Source organism: Alligator mississippiensis, chromosome 14 (genome assembly GCF_030867095.1).
Source record: "Alligator mississippiensis isolate rAllMis1 chromosome 14, rAllMis1, whole genome shotgun sequence".
Taxonomy (NCBI): domain Eukaryota; kingdom Metazoa; phylum Chordata; order Crocodylia; family Alligatoridae; genus Alligator; species Alligator mississippiensis.
The window spans coordinates 8091756-8108943 of record NC_081837.1 but is presented as its reverse complement, the minus strand read 5'-3'; the positions used below and the strand labels follow the sequence as shown (position 1 = coordinate 8108943).

General features: G+C 45.0%; 1 protein-coding gene across 7 annotated transcripts in view; it reads right to left on the bottom strand.

Annotated features, from left to right (window-relative positions):
- Positions 1-1129: 1129 nt before the first annotated feature.
- The window catches only part of RAP1GAP2 (RAP1 GTPase activating protein 2), a 318779-nt gene continuing 302720 nt past the window's right edge, over positions 1130-17188 (bottom strand). For all 7 annotated transcript variants that reach the window (XM_019493274.2, XM_059717108.1, XM_014608109.3 and 4 more), the window contains 8 exons: positions 14344-14481; positions 13399-13517; positions 12519-12632; positions 11774-11891; positions 10369-10495; positions 8937-9013; positions 7767-7807; positions 1130-6705 (listed from right to left, as the gene is read on the bottom strand). In XM_019493274.2, coding sequence (XP_019348819.1) covers positions 7799-7807; positions 8937-9013; positions 10369-10495; positions 11774-11891; positions 12519-12632; positions 13399-13517; positions 14344-14481 — 702 coding nt within the window. In that variant the 3' untranslated portion in view covers positions 1130-6705; positions 7767-7798. The remainder of the gene's footprint in view (positions 6706-7766; positions 7808-8936; positions 9014-10368; positions 10496-11773; positions 11892-12518; positions 12633-13398; positions 13518-14343; positions 14482-17188) is intronic.

Genomic DNA, 17188 nt, shown 5'->3' with positions numbered 1-17188 from the left:
CAGCACAGCACCGTGACGTGGTGCCCAGCCCCGGCCAGGCCATGGCAAAAGCCCTCAGCTTGCTTGTACTTCAGCCAATCCCCAGTTGGCAGAGCTGTTCAGCGGGTGCTTGTGCTCCATAGCACTTAGGCCTCTTGTTCAATCAGTCCCAAACTTTGTTCTCAATGGGACACATTCATTAATGCACCATAGTGACTGCACATTAATTTTAGTACTTGGTTAACCAATGCATAGTTACTTGCGCTACTGCGCATTAACGCCAGTGCATGGGTTTTTAGTGACACTGCAGTAGCCTAATACTACTATGCAGTAGTGTATTAGCACCATGGCCGACTGGTGCCTCCTGAGTCGGGGGGGGGGGGGGGGGGGGGGGCACTTGCCCCCTCAATGGCCAGTCAGTAACCAGCGCGGGGGGGGGGGGGGGGGGGGGGGGGGGGGAGGGGGAGGGAGTGTGAGTGTGTCTGTCTGTCCATCCCTCCAACCCCCCTGTAGGTCACTGACTGGAGGAGTCCCCCTGCTGGCACTTCTGGGCACGCTGCTGACACTTCCAGGTGAGTGCGATCAGCCATGCGGGGACCACTTCTCCTGGCTCCCCCACTCCCCAGCCAGTGCTCTCAGGGGGGCACCAATGCTCTCGCCTGCCCGGGAACGCTGGCTGTCAGGAGGTGCACGTGCACCCCCATGCACCACCTACACGTCGCCGCTGATTAGCATGGTTTTTGTCCGGCATGCTACCGCGCAGTTAGTGTCTCGTGTTAGTAATTAAGGTGAGGGAAGTGAGGAGTCAGTCTATAGGAGTCAATTCCTACAGCTTGTATCACAGCTGAAAGGTAGAATACAGCCCACACTTGGCTGATTTTTCAGGTCAAAATGGTGTCTTAACATATTCTCTGTCATTTCCCTTGGCAAGGAACCAGCTCCCCAGTTGGTGGAAGCTGTCCACAGGGGCACTGAAATCAGTGGCAAGACCAGCTGAGGATCTGGTTTAAAGACCATCTCCCACTAAACTTCTGTACAACTTTTCAGCCTCCTTTAAGGCTCGATTCTGCTTGCACACACATGCTCCTCAGCGGTACCTGCTGTAAGTGAGAGGACGGTCTCTGAGGAGCTCAGTTAAAGTACCAAACACTTATGGACACAAAATATGTTATTTATTGTGAATTTTGCAAAGACACATTTAAGCAACAAAATATACATTTGTGGACCTTGAGAATTATTTTTATACATAACAAATACAATATGCTACTATAGCAATAAATTAAATGTACAGTATTTACAACAAACATAGGCAACCAGAAATTCTACAAAGCATCGCCTCTCTACAAAAAAAATATCTTTTTTTTTTTGTCAGATACAGTCATTTAAGATTTGCTTTTCACACTATAAACTCTCTTCACATTCTAATATAAATTCAGCATTTTTCCTTTGCAGAACTTATACAGGGCTACATTCATGGGGGTGGGGGCAGATAATGAAAGCATGCTTCAAGACTTGGAGGGCGGGGGGAAAGAAATCTTTACCATTTGAGATGGAACAGAAGTTCAAACTTAAGCAAAGCCACAGGAATTCAAGGACTGGACCACAGAGGGCCTGGGAACTGATTTTAATAGGTGTTGGAGATGCCGAACACCTCCCAGAGTTAGCCCCAAAGGTAGCTAGATTTTATTTTAGGCCACATCCTCAGTTGCTGTGAATATGTCCATACCTCAGCTAGTTGCTCTGACCCTTTGTCTGCCCGGGACAACCCAGCGCCCAATTCAGGAAAGTAGCAAATACGTGCTTAAGCGCCTTTGTCTTTTAGAGAAACACTTCAAGGTTGTGCTTAGCTTGCACTGATTCCAGCCAGGTGCAAGCATGTGATGGAGTGCTCCCCCGAACAAGGGCCAAAGCATGTTGTAGGGTCTATACACAGCTACAAACCCATCCTCTCCAAGACCACAGTACCTTGAGAGGTGAGACAATTCTCTGTTCCAGTCTGCAATGCAAATTTGCAACGTGAGACCTCACTGTATGATCAAGGTGGGATTTTCAAGAAACAGCCCTATGTCTGTGGTTTTTAACACGGCGGGTTTGAAAACCCAGCTCTTGTTCTCTAACTGGATTGTGTCCCCAGGATATTTCAGCAGCAGCTCCACTGCAGAATCAAAAGGCAAACTGCTACTTCATAGAGCTCAAATACTTGATGAACATTTTGAAACTGAGGGTCAGGCCTTCAGTGAAGTCAGTAAAGCTACACTGATTTATACCCACTGAGGATCTAGCCTTGAATGTCTCGTTATTAAATAAATATACAGTGTTTGCATTTCCATAGTACCCATATGAATACAGTACAAGATCAGTGCAAGAATGTAAGACACCAGAACACTGTCCTCATATCTACAATTGGAGTCCATCCCACAACGATTTATTTCCCGTTGACCATCTAAAGAAAAGGATGATAAAAAGATCGCATTTTGCTTTAAAGTTTTGTCTCTCAAACCAGAAAAATGCACTGCCCAAGAATTTAGTGTCTGGTGAGGGTCCCCCTCTGTATGGGCTTCGATAGTTTTTCTCATCCCGAAAAGGACCCAAAACACTTGGCAATATATACAAGGAACTTCTTCATCGTTATTTGAAGTGCAAATGCTTCAGAGGTGTAAAGTAGCAACCGCTGGACAGCGCGCTGCACTGCTACAAGTCAGTTTAGGCCTGGAAGTGAAGAATACTGCACCCACTTCGAAACGTCAAGGGAACAGAAGCAGGCAGAAAGCGGGCTGGGATTTGGCTAGGGGGGCAGCATTAAAATCCCTACTCTCGTCAAACGTTGCACAGGATCTTTAATGAGCAGGAGTACTTGAGAGCTTTGGAAATACTGTCCAAAGATCATCTCAGCTGAAGTTGTGCAGGACTGGCCTTGCAAAGATGAGTCAAACTCCCTGCATTTCCTTCGCTCAGCTTTGGACCCTCCCCTTTGCCTTCAGTCACATTCAGCCCCAAGCTTCTGGACCTCCCCAAGTCGAGAGGAAAACAACCTCCTTTTCAACACTGCATCTTATGCTTCAAGATCTCACAGAGATCAACACTTAACGCTAATGATGAATCCAGCAGCCCAGTGAAACAGCAGGGAAAAAAACCCCCTCAAAGCCAAAGTAAAATAATAATAATCACCATTTCACAAGGGAGTTGATCAAAAAGCTTTTCTGGGGAAAAGGGAGGAAAAACACGCAAAAATGCTACCAAAGCACATTTCAATATAAGCTCAAACATTTCTATGTTTGCAACCTGAGACATCTATAGACTGCTGCACAACTGGATGTAAAGGGGGGTGTGCTTATTTCCCTTATCAAAACCAAAAGCTTGGTTTAAATATTTAAATGTTACTCAAATCCAGGGAAATTAAAGGGTGGGGAGGGTTTGAGTCATTCCTGTTTCTCATCATGATGATCTGGTTCAGGTTTCTATGTGGCTCAGTAGGTGCGCACAGGCAGAGCGCCTGAAGCACTCTCCCTGCTCAATGCCCCACGGCAGGGGTGGGCAAAATGCAGCCCGGGGGCCGGATGTGGCCTGCCAGGCCATTCTATCCGGCCCGTGGGGCTCCTAAAAAAATTAGAAAATTAATATTTACCTGCCCTGGGCTGCCTGTCATGCGGCCCTTGATGGCTTGCTAAAACTCGGTAAGCAGCCCTCCGCCCAAAATAATTGCCCGCCCCTGCCCCACAGTTTCAAATGACTGTGACGGGAAGAGCGCACAATTTTCATCCTTGGGCCTATTTTAAAGTTTTCCTTTTTTTTTTTTTCCCTTTAACCTCCAAATTTAGGACCATCTGTGTGCCAACTGTTCAACTTTGGCTCTGAAATTCAAATGCTGTCTTTTCAGTGGCAAGAGAACAACCTCTTCCCCCGAAACATTTTTTTAGGGAAATATCTGGATTCCCTTAAGAAACAAAAGTTTCTGTTGCATCTGAGATGAAAAACAGAAGCTTGTTTTTAAGAGGGAAAGCCACAAGCCTTGGACCAGCCCCATGCTGGACATAAGGAATAAAGAATAAAAAAAAGTAACAAGAACCTAGCAGAGGTATTTAAGAGTTGGCGGTATCTAAACCAAACAGTCACTTGAGCAGAAAACCAGAAAATGAAGTTACAGTTGCAAGATACCTGTCTCTGTGCAGAGACCACAAAGGGCAAGAGCTTGGCCAGGGCTTTAATATGAATTTAGCAGTATTGGTAAAGGTGCTTTTGGAAAAAAATAATCTACCAGCCTCTTTCCACCGGGTAGAGGACATAAATGCGGCCCTGTTCCCCCATTTTATGGCAGGACAACGGTCAGCTTCCAGGGAAGTCAGCTTCTAATCGTTAACCCTAGTCCTTCATGTACAAGTAAATACAGGCAGGGGTGGGCTCTCCAAAAGTGTAAAGGAATCAGCACAGCTCCACTGAGGCCAACGGGGCTTGACCTGACCCCTTAAACCAAAGCAGGCGTTGTTGCGACCCACGCTTACTATTGCACTCGACCGTTCCCATTTCAGCATCTGTCCCAGGTGGCGGTGCTTAGTCTTTGGCAGAGAAAAGGTTTTTAAATTATACAGGCCATATCCCTCCTCACTGCAGTTCAGCAGCTGATCAATGAAAACCTGCTCTCTGGTAAAATACCAGGTTCCCACAGTACTAAAGCAGCAAATTAAACCACAGCCGTCTGATTATCCAAGGTCGTGCCTTTGCTTCGGCCACTGGAAAGCAGGTGTAAAATGCAACCAAATCAGGGCGGCGCCATTTAAACGCTCCCTCTACATCAGTGCAAATCACTGCTCCAGGTGCAGGGCAATGAGGCCTTGAGAGGTGAGGAAGTTGGGGTTGTCTAAGGGCAATGCTGCGCCGCCACAAGTGAGATGTGGCCTCTCTTTCCACATGCCAAAGTGGATGTAGAGCTATGTGGCGCTCATTCTTTCCTCCCAGGGCACATCTACACGTTTATGAATGCACCTTAGATACTGCGCTTTTAGCTTAGCACTTAATAAAGCATTAACTCAATGCGCAGTACCTAGAGTTACTGCACAGTAGCACCAGTGCATGGTTATTTAGTGACGCTTACTGTGCATTAGCCTAATAACGCTGTAGGCTATTGACACGGTTTTTGCCGGCTAACAAGACCAATGCGCAATAAGCATCTCACATAGACATGCCCACAGTTCTGGAAATCATGAACATGTTCCATTGAAGTCAGTGGAGCTGGGCTGATATAACCCTGGTGTGAGATGATGAGATCAGGCCCACTTAAAGAGGAGGAGGAAAAGGAGCCATGTGCTTAATTGCTTTATATCGGGGGGAGAGGGGTCAAACGCACCCAGTGCCCCAAGCCAGAGCATTTCAAACATTTTTCTGCAGAGCAGCGTGTGGGGGGGGTGTAGCAGTACAGTTTGCTCATTCATCACTCATTGTTTTCCTTCTTCCCAGCCCTATTTTGACTTTGCACACCCACGCACCACATCAGCCATTACACAGCAAAGGCACAAGCAACAAACTTCCTCTGAGTGGGTGGGTTTTGCTGCCCTGCCAAACAACTTATGCACAAACAAACAACAAAAGTCTCCTTCTTGACAGCTTGGAATTTACTTGCTGGGGATAAAGTGGAGATTCTCCGGGCCATATGTGCTCCTAAAGAGCGAGGACCACATTCTCTGCTAGTAGAAAGCAGTGCAGCTCTATTACCATCAACTACTGATCTTACAAGATGCCAAGATATCCCATCAGATCACCGGTGAGGCTAGGCCCTAAAAAACCTATAGCAAGAGATGGTGCCTGCTCCAAAGAATTTACAATCTAAGTAGACAAGACAGAAAAAAGAGTGGAAAGGCACAGAGAAGTTAAGTGACTCGTCCAAAGTCACTCTCTGGGCATTGCTTGATGCCCACACCAGTGCCCTACCCACTAGCCCATCTAGCTTCTCTGAACTGAAGCCCATGGACAGCTGCAGATTTCCAGAAGCAGAGAATTTTGCCTTGATCCTCTCAAGGACTTTATGACTTCATGGAGCAGACCAGTGGCAAAGAGAACTGGAGGAGCAGCCCAAGCTGGGAGCCCAAAGCCTGTATTTGAGAGCATCTCCTGACAGTCTCCGCCGCAATCAGAAAGCCCTGACTAGTTGTTTTCCATTAGGAAACTAAAAATAAAGCTCGCAGATACCCTGGAAGAGCAGAGGATGGCTGTGCTGCTTTCCTCCTGCGCAAGGAAAAGTCATATGCTAGCTGAAAAGTGATACGCACGGAATCGCAGTATGTAAAAGCCTATAGGAAACAGGATTGGTAATTGAAATGTCTTTTTGTTTCCAATCAGAGGTACACAAGATGAACAGCACTCATCTGACGACAAACAGCTACAGCACGCACAAGGAGCACATGAGGTTAACATATTTCAGAGTACCGAGGACGGGTGAAGTCACCGTGAGCAGATCGTACGTGGTACGCGGCAGAAAACGCATCTCCTTATGCAGTGCAGGAAGAAGGTGTTTTGTTAGCTAAAATGGACAGGGGTGGAGGTGTTTACCCTTCGGAAAGGATGGGTTGTCTGTCAGCACTCGCTGCAGGATGGCGGTTTCTTCTTGACGCCAAGGTAAAGCTGAGTAGGTGAAGGAATGGCACTGCGTGGCGGCAGGTCGCTTTTAGTGTGGAGAATGTATTTTCCCATTTGATGCTCAAGGGAAGAATTTTTCCCTTTGCTGACACAAATTCACTGCAAAAAAGAGGAAAAAGGAACAAAAGTGTCAGAAACAGATAACGGGGATTGTTCTCGCTCCTCCAGAGGCGAGGAGCCTGAGTTTTGCCAAATCCGAGGACCGTTGAAACTTTCGTAGAATCACAGAAAAGGAGGGTTGGAAAGGACCTCAGGAGGTCCCATCTAATCCAACCCCCTGCTCCAAGCAGGGCCATCTCCAATATGTGAAGAGAGGACCTGATCCAAGACCACCTGGAGTCTTTCAACTGACTGCAACAGGTTTTGGACTTGGCCTTTGCCAAGGAGCTGGACCGCCAGCTGCGAGAATAAATGACCGGCTCATTCACAGGTGCTTAGAGGTCCCACCGATGTCACAGCAAGCGGGGTTGTTAGCTCCAAGCATGCAAATGTCATAAGTGAGGATGTTTAAAGAAGCAAAAGCTGTCAGGAGACTGGCTCAGGTGTTCGGGGATCCTTTTGGTACATGACTCCATAGAGCTCATGTTCCTAAGCTCCTCTCCCCAAACAGGAGGGCCAGAAATTTTCTAATGACAGCTTATAGGTGATATAAACTCCATGTTTCTGTACACAAACCTCTATCCACATCTACAGAAGTTTATTGGAAAAATTTTCTTTTCCAATTCTGGTGAATAAACAACAAAGGCACCCTTAGTTTTATTGTAAAAAATCCCAAGCACACGTATTTAAAAAAAATAAGGCAATGGCTAAAATGGCTGAACTTGAAAGGATGAGACCTACTGGCATGCAGAGCATATTCTCCCAAAATGGAGTGGTGGAAGCTCTGTGGGAAACATTTAAAATTACTATATTTTTAAGGAAAATTAAGTAAAGGGTGCTTCATGGATGAGGGAGAGAATGAATGGACTAAAAGATGCGTTACGTCTTTATCACCAGTAATCTGTTTTTATAATTTATTGTTGTCCCATCAGACAACAGCCTTGAGGGTTTAAGATAACTTTTCAATCGAAGCTTTAACAAACGGTGCACTTATCCAGGGTTAACTGTTCTCTAAAGACACATGTTTTACTAAAACATTCTGGGTAGCATTAAACACTCACCTTTTTTACAAGTTCGTTATGTCTAATTCCTGCTAGTGACTCTATATAGAAAGAAAAAGAGCAGAGCTCAGTTTTTTTTCCAACAAATGAAGAGGACAACTCTTACTTTCTTAAATGCATCTAAGAGAGTCCCAAACAGGCTGGAACAAAGGTCAGGGTTAGCTTCACATCACTAGTAACAGAGCAGGTCAAAAAACAGTACTAGCAATTGGTAGTACTAGCAACAGTACTAGCAATCCCTAATGTCTGGATTTGGAGGAGTTTTATCAAGTACCCTGCAGATTTTTCCAAGGGGAAATGACACGGGAGCTTGTTCCCCCCTACACCTCCCCGAAAGCAGTATCTACCATTTTGCAGAAATAAACCAGTGGATATCATAAGAAATCATCACGTCTATTTAAGCCTGTCGCTTGTTATAACCGGCACTTTTGATGCCAGGGTGTCCCTTGATATAAATGGCATTTGGGATCCTGATGCTGGGAACTCACTGCAGAAGACCATACACATGTGCTAGAGCAGGGGTGTCGAGGAGCTTATAGTCAAAACTCTTCTCAATTTTACATGCCCAACTCTGTTCTTGACTTCTCTTTTGGAACGAGGAGAGAGCCCCAGGACCTTGTGGCGGCTCCATGCCCTCTCATCCCTCCATAGACAGCCCCAAGTGGTGGCTGCATGCCCTCCCTTCTCTGCCTGCGGGTGGGCACGGAGGCGAAGTGCTCTGCCGGACAGAGGACTACACTCTGCTCTGCTACAACAGCGCTGTGTTGTAGAAAATGCCCTTTGCAATTGGGAACTCCTCGCTGCCTCCCGTATCAGCTGCCCTCCCACATCTAGCTTGACGGAGTACATCCAAGTTTTCCAGGGAGCAGCATAAGGATTCAGATGGGCTGGAGCGGCACTGTACCAAATTCTCCGCCAGGTGGAGCTGCACTATACCTGATGACCCACTAATAGGATCAAGTAGAGAGTTTGCATCAGTTGAGGAAGCCAAAGGCTGGTCTGACTTCTGATGGGTCCAGGTGGCAGGAGATCTACATGGGGAAGCAGTCACCTCCCAGTAGCTACTACTCCCTAAAAACACTGCTGAGGCAGATCAGAGAATGGGGACCGTGACAGGCAGAGCGTGTGCGGTGCTTAGTGCCTTATCTAGTTACAACAACATATACGTACCGTGCTGGAACTGGAATGGCTAAGCTTATCGAAGCGAAATTTTAGATTTGACCTTGGAGAGTTTCTGCTCTTTATATCTGTCGGAAGAATTCAATAAAACAGTATTTGTTTAAGCTAGTATTGATTACAGCTAAGCCAACCTGACAAGCCAGTCAGCATAATGGAGTCCCACAAACCTTACCAATATTCAATTCATTTTTGCTAAATGTTTGGCAAAATCTCGCCATTAGCTGCACGTTTTTGATGGGGTGGAGTGACACTTCCGTGCCATAATGTTTGGAATAGCAATCACTCAGAAAAGACTCATCTATAAAAATTACGGGAATTTCAATTTGTCAGGAGGACACACGTGAAATGGAAATTTTAAAACATGAGAAGTCACCGTTTGAATACTGGAAAAAAAGAATCACTGATAAGAACAAGGAAGAGGGTTTGTACAGCAAGTGGAATGAGGAGAAGGAATCTAGATTTAATTTTTATATTTAATTTTTCATATTTTTCCAGCTCCCCCTTTAGTTCCCCAGCTGTTCCCAGTTCCTAATTCACCAAAGGATAACTAATTTAGCTGGCTGTTTCAGAAATAACTGGAACTCAACTTATCATTTCAATTACAAATCATCCTAACCAAGGCAGAATCATGTCCAAAGGAAATGTCTTGATAGCTGGTTTTATTCCGAGTCGCAGCATTTTCCACAGGATCAGTAAGTTTCCTAGTCAGCATAAACCTCGGTAAGAGTTGCCAAACTGGGCTCGGTTTTGGAGCTCACACAGATTAAATCATACACACTCATGTGAGTTGTCCTCCTGATTTCAGTAGGCTTTTGCTACCAGAATTTAAGCAGCAATGACTGGTGATACGGCGTTCACTAAAGATTAATCACTGGTTGGGTACAGAAGTTGGCATGAAGGGTCATTAACCCCAGATAAGTGCAGGGCTGTGGTTGGGGCAAGATTAGTAATTTATATATAAGCTTCTTCCATTGCTTTGTGGGCTACATTTCGATGCTACACCCACAGAGCTATGTCTGAGCTACACGATACCTGTTGGCAGCAACTATAATGACTTACATCTTCACAGAAGGAAGATCATTTCTCAAAGCTTCAATGGGCTGAAGGGAAAAAAAAGGTGATAACAGGCCTCCATAGACACTAGTGGTGCCCTATTCTGGTGTTGAAGTATAAGAGAAGACACATAGACCCTGCTATTCAGAAGACACATAGACCCTGCTATTCCATGTCAGCGCTGAAAGGTGTTTCTTGGAGGAGTCCAATGGAAACAATTCCCCGTGGAACAATTTCTTCTTAGAGAACAAAAAGGAGCCAAAAAACCCCCAGCTTTGTTTCCTATAGGAAAGGCTTTTCCCACTAGTATGTATGTAGTCATTCACTGGGTGCGATGACCCTTATTGCTCGAGACTGATATGCTACGCACCTGTGGGACTCCGGCTCATGATCACAGGGGTGGCAGCAGCTGCCACACTTGGGTTCTCGTTGCTGGGAGAAGAGCTGTAGACAAACACGTCCTGCTTGAACGGTGATGCTGTGGATGGTTGGCTGCCCTGGAGGGAAAGGTTGAGCAAAGGTGTAACCACAGAGCACTCATCGAGGGTGTTCCTACTTATACTCCACTGCATCTGCACTCATGGAGAGCCCCATCTGAGCACCAAGGTGGGACCAGGAAACAACAGTTGGAGCAAACTTCCTTGACAGGCTGCTGGGGCTCAGACGTGCCCTGCTCTGCCCCACGATGCACAATAAGGACTTTTTCTACACGTTGGCCCTAATTCTCTCACTTACAAAGGTGCGAATGTGGAGTTAACCGAAATCAGTGAGGATAAACCAGGGTGAGTGACCCAGCCATGCAGCACTCATTCCTCTCAATAGACCTGAGGTTCAAGGGCTCCAGCACTTGGCCTATAGCCTTTTGTTAGGCTTTCAAAAGAGTCTACTGATTACTGTTAGCCCCTGCGTCTCGTGATCAAACAGAGCAGCAACAATAACACGTGGCTACAGATACGAGGAGCCAAATTCTAGTCCACCTAGAAAGTGTGTGACTGAATGTAGGCACCTAAGTGCAACCCTAATCCACCCTGCTCAAGTGCCCCGAAACCTGTTAATACAGGCTCCCTCCTCCCTACAGTTTTGTAACTCAGTCTTAGGGGTCAGATGTCACAAAAAGTAGATGCAGTAATGGATTTTCAGGGATTTGAACAGGACTGATAGAGTCATGCTCAGACCCCTAAGCCCACTTAGCTGACCAGCAAGTGAAACAGCATCTGGCCCTAGATCATACCACTAAGCGCTGTGCAGAGCAATGCACGCAGCATGGGGAATGCTGATCGTAGTCAGGAGAGCTCACTCTAGTTTTGGCTCAAGGTGCTAAAAGATTTCCACTTTTAGCTGCAACATGCAATTAGCTATAGGATTTTGTACCTGTCCATAAGAATTTGCATTAAACAGTCATTATTTTGTTTGTATATAGATTTTACTCCATCTCCTTCAACTTGTGGCTCTTCATGTTACTCCACAGAAGACCACAGGCTGATTTCTGGAGTTAGGAAGAGAAGTGCCACGGATTTTTTTCACTCTGTGAGCATGGCCTACCTTGAGCAGGCAGCTAAGCTAGATAACGTCCGGCAGTTCCTTCCAGCCCTATTATCTTCTCTAAAGGAAACACATAAAAGCATGGTGCCCACAGATAAGTGGAAGACTCCGTGCAGTAAAAGCAATGACATGAGACCCCCACCAGTTTAAATCAGGAGTCCCTTCAGCAGAGTCACAGCTATAAGCTCAAAGACAAGTTCCCCTCGGTATAATTATTTCATTTCAGTGCCTACCACACTATCATATTCTTCCATGGTTTCGCTCTCCCCTGCTGTACTGCTGAAACTGCTGGTGCTAGATGAAGAACGGGAGATGTTGGATCTTCCATTTTCTTTCAGTTTAATAAATGGCCTAGAAAGCAAACGAGGCAACAACAGTTAATTACAGCGGTGTCCCGTAATATTTAAGTCACAGGGATACATTCATCTTTCCTACAACTCCATTGACTTACATCGGGGATGAGTTTGCCATGACACCTCCATCATCTATAAATAACCATTTAAAAACCCCACGTGGTAAAGCAACCAGTAAATACAACTAACAGGAAAAAAAAGACCAAGTTAATTCCCTGGGTGGTAAAAAGAACACTAAATCTTTCTGCATTGATTTCCCTTCCATTTTCAACAGCCCCCTACTATCCTCACCTCTAGATGTCCTGCAGTAATTGCCAATACGCTACAGTTATTTTATATTTCAGCTCTGGTCTTTTGGACAATTTCTGCAAAATACCATTTGTTTTTAATAAGAATTTATGGAATTATAGGTATTTTTACACAAGCAAGCATGAATCACTGATGGTGTCTTCCTCACCCCCTAAGTTATTTAAAGTAAGACACACTATTAGGTTTGCTGTGAGTCAGATAATAGCATAGTCTCCTCTCCTGCTTGGTTGTCTGCAGGCTGCCTACTGACCTGGATGAGTCTGAACTCCAGGGTGAAAGGATGAAGTTGCAATGAATCTGCTCTTTTTCCATTTACCTTTCTTTGTTGGGGCATATTTCAGGAGAACTAGGGTTAGATGAGGGTTCAGATTTCATCTCTTGAGAAGAATGCCCCCCATCTGGGGTCTTCTGTGTCCCTGAGACACTGTCACTGAAAAGAAAATTACTGAATAAATGAATGAATGATTAGATGAACGATATAAGAAATAATTGGCTATTTCTGCTCCCTGTCACACCACAATAAACCCATTAGACCAATAAACGCTTTCTCACTTGCACCAAATGGTCTGAAACCAGTCCAAAAGGGACCAAGAAACCTGGCATTTAGTAAGCAACAGGGGGAGATCACTTGCTATTGTCATAATTAGCTGAAAAGGAAAGTCTCTGTCACTGTCAAATGTTGGTCAAACTGGTTTAAGTGGGCGACTGACTTCTCACTGATGGTAGTGGACAGTAGTCATGTTCTCTCCCCCACTTTTGGAAAAGGTTGGTGATGGCTGAAACTTTGAGTCAAATTTTGGCAGCTCACCTTTAGCTACACAGATGGATATAAGTGGTCCTTTTGGGATTAGCAGGAGGTCTTAGCAATGTATTGGCCTTCTTAAACTAAGAAAAGAGATCATGGATGATGTGTTAGCCAAGAGGTATCATCTGTATGTAGAAAGGATGAACGCCCTTTAACACCCATAAGCTGAATGTTATCAAAAGGCTCCATGGGCTTGGCTCAGTCATGCCAGGGTTGAACGTTATCAACCATGAGAGGGGCACATAAGGTCAGCTCTGATCAACTCTCTGAACTTAAAAGGTATCTATCCTTGCTTGGCGCACAGACATGGTAGCAACCATATTCTCTTTTCCTATTTAAGGCCAGGACTTTCTTGCATAAAAAACAACTACTGATGCAGTGTGGCATTTACCATCGCGTCCTGCTCTCTGACTGACTTTCAGATCCCGTGTGCAGGCGGGGGAACAACCCTGAACGTCGCTTAATAGGACTCCTGGACTGGTTCTTGGCTGTTGCTGCTGCAACCGGAGGCTGAAAAAGAAACCGGGCCAAATTAAAAAGATCAAGGTCTTCTTCTCAACAATCTCTATTCATTTGCAGCCACCATGGCAACTGCTCAAGACAACTGTTTCCAGGTATGTGATTCTCCTTCAGCTTGGAGATCTACAAAATATTTAATGCCACCATAAAGAAAAAAAAAGATGTCTTGGGGTTGAAAATCTGAAAGCATAATTTTAAAATCATCCCCCCCACCCCCCACACACACCAAAGACAATGACATTAAATTTGGTTGAAAACAAACAAAGCATTTGTCACCCAAATCCAGTCCTTATCCTCTGACACGCAACTGCCTGGAAAGTTTCTGGATCGCAATGTGTTATCATAGTCTTATCATCAAAATTCAAGAATATTAATGCACCTATTATAGTAAGTCTGCCCATACACAGTTATAGGGAGCAGTATCACTTGGATAAGCAAAGATGAAAAAAGGGCACGATCAGCCCACGAGAAAGGAGCTGGACCCTGGACTGAAGATAAGTCCTGGAAGACGAATCATGCAGGGTAGTGAAAAGGGGCAAACTAAGTTTAAGCAGCTATTATTTTATTATTTAAATCTTATTGTGAAAATCAATTAATGAATTTATTTACTAAAAATTAGGGCTACACCAGGAAAAAAATCCAAGAAAAAAATTCACAATGGTATTTAGATGCCTTAAGGTGCAAGTAAAGGATAGTGAGATTCACATAAGACGCCTGTGTGAGTTAGGTACCTATCACATTGACTATAAAGGGGAGTTATCTTAAGGCATCTTAACCTTTGTGAATCAGGACTGGTGCCTGGGTGTGCCGTACTCACCGAGAAAGTGGTCTTTGTTATTTCCCCACTGTTGTGTGTGATTCCCCCGCTCAGGCTCCCTGGGATCCCTCCACTGTGATGCTTCTTCTGGCTGCCCACCATGGTTTCCATCGAATGGCTGCGGACACGAATCGCTCTCTGCAGGCAAGTTAATATGTATGTGATATATGCTGTCAAATGGTTCGCCCTGAGGACAGAAAGGCTCTCCCTACCCAGGCTAACAAGTGGCAAGAAGAACAACATTTGCCAGAACAGAGTTAACCAACCCAGCACTCTTTATTAGGTACATTTTTAAATGGTCTGGAAAGATTCAGACATGCAAGAAATGTTGTTTAGTGACTGTAAAGCCACAACTTGTAGTGCGCTGTAAATCCTTGAGAAATAAGGATAAGGCTACCTGGGCCATTTAGTCAAGGCACAGAGAGAGAGCCACATGACATTTCATTTCTAACAAAAGGATACCTCATTTTTTTAATTCTGTATTTAAATAATGATGGCTTGATCCTTGTATGCATTGAGTATTGGCAAATGTCCAGGACAGCTGTACATCCTGCTCCTGTACATAACATCATCTAGAATCAGGCCCACGATAAATTATTATATTTTTAAGTAATGATTTAAATGACTTGTTTCTAAATCCTCAGTGGAGCTGGAGCTGCATAGCATAGCAGGAAGCCAAAGGAGTAGCTCCACTGACTCAATACTGTATTGCAAGAGGAATCGGTAGTGTTTTTGGCACTGATAGACCAGTCAAGCTACAGCTGGTTCTCCAGAGTCCCAGTTCTCATTTTCAAATGAAGACGTCGTCTCTACTTGTCATGGTAACAAAGAAAAGGCAAGTGTGAACGATGCCCGAGTGTGCAACGAGCCTGGAACAACAGCCCTGAGGTGTAGGTTGCCCATTCGTCTCCACGTTGAAAGTTTAACCATGCGACCCTTAAACAAGTTGACGTTTAAAGTTATTCTTTGCTGAATAATTTTAAACATCAACATTGTTCACCAACATAAAAGAAAGAAGAAAAAAGGATCCTTTTATGATGAGTGAGACGACCTTTGTGTGACTTTGAAGTGGTAAGGGGGGGCAGGAGATGCAATGCTGTGTGTGTAGGGTCAGGAGACATGGTGCTATTTTTATTTCCCTTTGTGACAGAGGTAGCAAGCTCAGGGACTCTAGCAGGTTATGCCCTCACCCAGGGACAGCCCAGTAATACCCATGAGCGTATTTCAACCCTGGCATGACTGAGCCAAGCCCATGGAGCCTGTGGAAAATGCATGAACATCTGCCCAGGCTAGCAGATGTAATATCTTACTGGGCATCTTGAGTGGGAAAAACATACTCCCCTGAGTGGGCTGAGCTGAGCTCTGATATACTTGATGATTGAGTGCTTGAGTACCATGAGAGTAATGCAGCTGCAACTCTAAACACAGGTCTGAAAATATGCAGGCTGCCTATAACTTCACCGAGCACATCAAACTACAATCACAGAAGAGCCCTTATGGCGAGCCATATAAGAAACATGATCCATTTGTTTTCCTCTTGCTATCTTGAGCTGGGCTGTACAGCACGTATGGACCAAGAGCATGTCATGATCTCTATAACATAGGAGGAGTGAGGGGAGAAGCCAAAAATAAAACCCAAGTCTGCCAGTCTCCTGTCTGAGAACAGATCCCCGGGCCCTGCTCTAGTCATTATTCACACTCCCTCCAAGAAACCTCCGAAAAAAAGGATGGCTTGTAGCTTCTTCTGAGTCCCCCTATTTTTTTCCCCACTTTGCTACTGAACTTAGGGAGAAAAGATGGCCTTGGACACAGAAGATTAGGAGCCGGTTCTTGACTTGGCCAAATTGTGTGTGTCATCTTGGGAGAGTCGTTAACTTGGAAAACCACAGGATTTTCTAGGTGGCCTCAACCCGACCCCTCACTTCCGTTTTGTTTTTTGCTTAGATACTAAAAAAAAATTATTAAAAATCAGGCCTTGGTTCTCCTCCTTTTCCTTCGGATGTTAGTGCTGACTGGACTGCAATACGGAGGCTTCAAGTGCAACCTCTCGAGTACAAACCGGAGGTGGCCAGACTGAGTTGCATTCTGCTTTCCCCAGCTGGAAACAGGAGACGCTGCGGCTGGCGTTTTAGCCTATTGCAAAGCAACACCCGTCGGCCTCCAATGTCCTTTCCAAAATGCAGATGGAAAAAGAGGAAAGCCAGGATCTGAGGTTTTTAACACAAATCAAAACAGGAGAGGGGATAAAATGATTTCACGCACTTTGGCCCAAATTTTCAAAAGAGCTAAGTATGACAACTCAGGCCAGATTTTCAGAAGAGTTAAGCCTCTTGGATGCGGAGACCTTTGCAAAAATCCAGATTCTTCTTTTGGGCCCTTGAAGGGGAACTGAGCAGGTCTTGGAAAAATAATCTTGGTCTATATTATGAACATCGAGCTGTACTGAAAATCCATGGCATGTCAGACAGAGCAATAAAAGGCAGCATTTTCTATTTACTTTACTTGCTCTATGTAACAACCAAGTGTCAATCATAGTCATGAGCTACACGCTCTAAAATATCTGCTTTGCAGTTGATTACAGCAGTGTTGCAGGCTGTAATGATGTCACTCACTAATGACTTCAGTGCTAGCGACAAATAGCCCCATCCGTACGGTATCACAGCTCTGCAGTTCACGTTGCAGACAGACCCCAGCTAGCTTTAAACGAGCTACTTCAGCTACTGCTAGCCACGTAGCCTCGCTGACATACAGCTCAGCAAAGGTTTCTTATCTTCTTGGCCATGTTTTGCAGCCAGCACGGACTTCCATGAACCAAAAGCAGATTACTTGGATCTAGAAAAACCTA